This window comes from Lynx canadensis, chromosome F1 (assembly GCF_007474595.2).
Source record: "Lynx canadensis isolate LIC74 chromosome F1, mLynCan4.pri.v2, whole genome shotgun sequence".
Taxonomy (NCBI): Eukaryota; Metazoa; Chordata; class Mammalia; order Carnivora; family Felidae; genus Lynx; species Lynx canadensis.
In genome coordinates, this window is record NC_044319.2 from 45204658 (window position 1) to 45206847 (window position 2190).

Genomic DNA, 2190 nt, shown 5'->3' on the forward strand with positions numbered 1-2190 from the left:
TGGCTCTTCCTGGCAGACAATCTCTTTTTTACCACACTAACTGTAGTTTGTACCCCCAAAATAAGTGACACTGGCTGGTTCTATTGGACACTGGTGCCCAAATATTGCCAATCCCAGAAAGCCTTTATGCTTTAATGGGATCCAGCTCCTCCCTGCCCCCACCCCAGATCCAAGAGGTGCTGGCTTCTTGAGAAAACTAAAAGGATAATTCCTCATTTGATTATTATTTTTTTTCATTTTAACAGTTTTTATTTAAAGTTGAATATAAGATTACTTTATTCCTGCATCTTCTCAATTGTTTCTTCCTTATATTTGCCCTTTTCCTTTCCTACTTGGCGAGATTTGGCTTTGCGTTCAAGGATCTTTTCGCGGTCTTTGTCCAGTTTTAGTCTAGTGATAACCACCTTGCTGGGGTGGATGCCCACATGGACAGTTGTGCCATTGGCCTTCTCTCGCTGTACTCGTTCAGTGTAGATGATGTATTTCTTCCTGTAAACCTGGACTACTTTGCCAATCTGCTGACCTTTGTAGTGTCCTCGCACAACCTGTACTTCGTCGTCCTTCCGGATGGGCATGGATCGAACGTTGTACTTCTGTTGTAGCTCTTTGGAAAGAGGGGAGGACATAATCTTCCTGCGAATGTGCGAAGGTGCATTGAAATGCCTTTTACGGTTCTTGCTCTGATCGGAGGTCACAAATGGATTGAACTTCATGTTGGCCGCTGCAGCTCCAGCGATGGCCGCAAAAGGAAAGAGAGCCTCATTTGATTATTAAAATTGGACGAAGTTTGCTAAAGGGATGCTTCTGTCCTTGTTGTTCCCCACTGCCTCCCTCTGCCCCAGACTGTCCATTTTCTCATTATTGGAATGGACCTCCTCAGTCCTCAGGTTAACTGATGAAATAAGCCTAAAGCTTTCATACTGCTGGTGAGTTCTGGTTGGTAGGAACCTGCAAGCTTTCCCTTGCTGGTGTGGGTGACAAGCATGCCATGGTATCACTGAGGCAAAGCACTGAAGGCTTTCGATGTCTTAGCTCAGTTATAGAAGAGGTACTGAGGGGGCGCCTGGGTGGCTCAGTCAGTTAAGCATCCGACTTCGGCTCAGGTCATGATCTCGCCATTCCCGAGTTCGAGCGTTGTGTCGGACTCTGTGCTGACAGCTCAGACCCTGGATCCTGCCTCGGATTCTATGTCTCCCTCTCTCTCTCCATCCCTCCCCCACTCATGCTCTGTCTCACTCTGTCTCAAAAATAAATAAACAGTTAAAAAATAATAAAGAGGCCTTTTCCCCCAGTCACTTGATCCTACCACCCCTCCAAAAAAAAAAAAAAAAAGAAGGGCTACTGATTCCTACCAGTTCATCTTTCAGTTCTCTCGTCTGGCCTGTGCTTAATGCCAACTACTAATGAGTGGAGGCCAATAATAGGTCATAAGGAATTAAACAAGGCTGTTCCCTCTCCCAAGTATAGTTACTTCAATGGATGATGGATGACATTCAAAATAACATGAATAAATGGTTAGGCATTGTATACTTGGCTAATGTGTTCTGAGATTAACTTTGAGGAGCTGTGACTGTTTACTTTGGGTAGCCAGAGTAGCAATTATTGTAAAGCCTGCTGCCATTGACTGTTAGGTAACACTTGCCTTTTTTTTTTTTTTTTTTTTTTTTTTTTGATATACATACTATGTTGTATACATTGCCTTCCTTGTATAGAGTAATTGGCAGCCAGGGAGGAGATACATGGTAAAGTTCCCTTGGACACTTGGCTAGTGCAGTTTCTTTCCACTTCAATAAATGGGGCTTCCACTGGAGAGGGAGAGAGATTATTACAATTAATAGAAAAAAAGGCCAATAGTTTTAAGGGTGTACATTGTTGGTAGGAGTTATATTTATCATCATCCCAGGGGTTAGTAAGAGCTATAATTTTATCTCTGTAATGCTGTAGACTCTGCTGGTATTGGTTCTGAATTATAGCATCTTTGATTTGATTGCACCAATCAAGAGCATCACGCTATTAGCTGAATGCAATCTCTGAGTGTTCTCTCAATGAGACTTGATAGGTAGTAGCCCATCACTCTGTTTATTTTATGGCACCAGTTAATAACAGGGTGTTTTCTTTTGCTAATCTGAAGTTAAAGTTGGCCCATAGAGGCATCTTAGAGGGGATCTCTGAGTCACAAGAGATATTTAA

At 42.8% G+C, this 2190-nt stretch overlaps 1 protein-coding gene across 1 annotated transcript; it reads right to left on the reverse strand.

Moving 5' to 3' along the window:
* Window positions 1-226: 226 nt before the first annotated feature.
* LOC115505388 (60S ribosomal protein L26-like) lies at window positions 227-754 on the reverse strand. The gene has a single exon (XM_030303000.1). The coding sequence runs from the start codon at window positions 711-713 to the stop codon at window positions 276-278; it is 438 nt and encodes a 145-aa protein (XP_030158860.1). The 5' UTR covers window positions 714-754; the 3' UTR covers window positions 227-275.
* Between the last annotated feature and the right edge of the window lie 1436 nt (window positions 755-2190).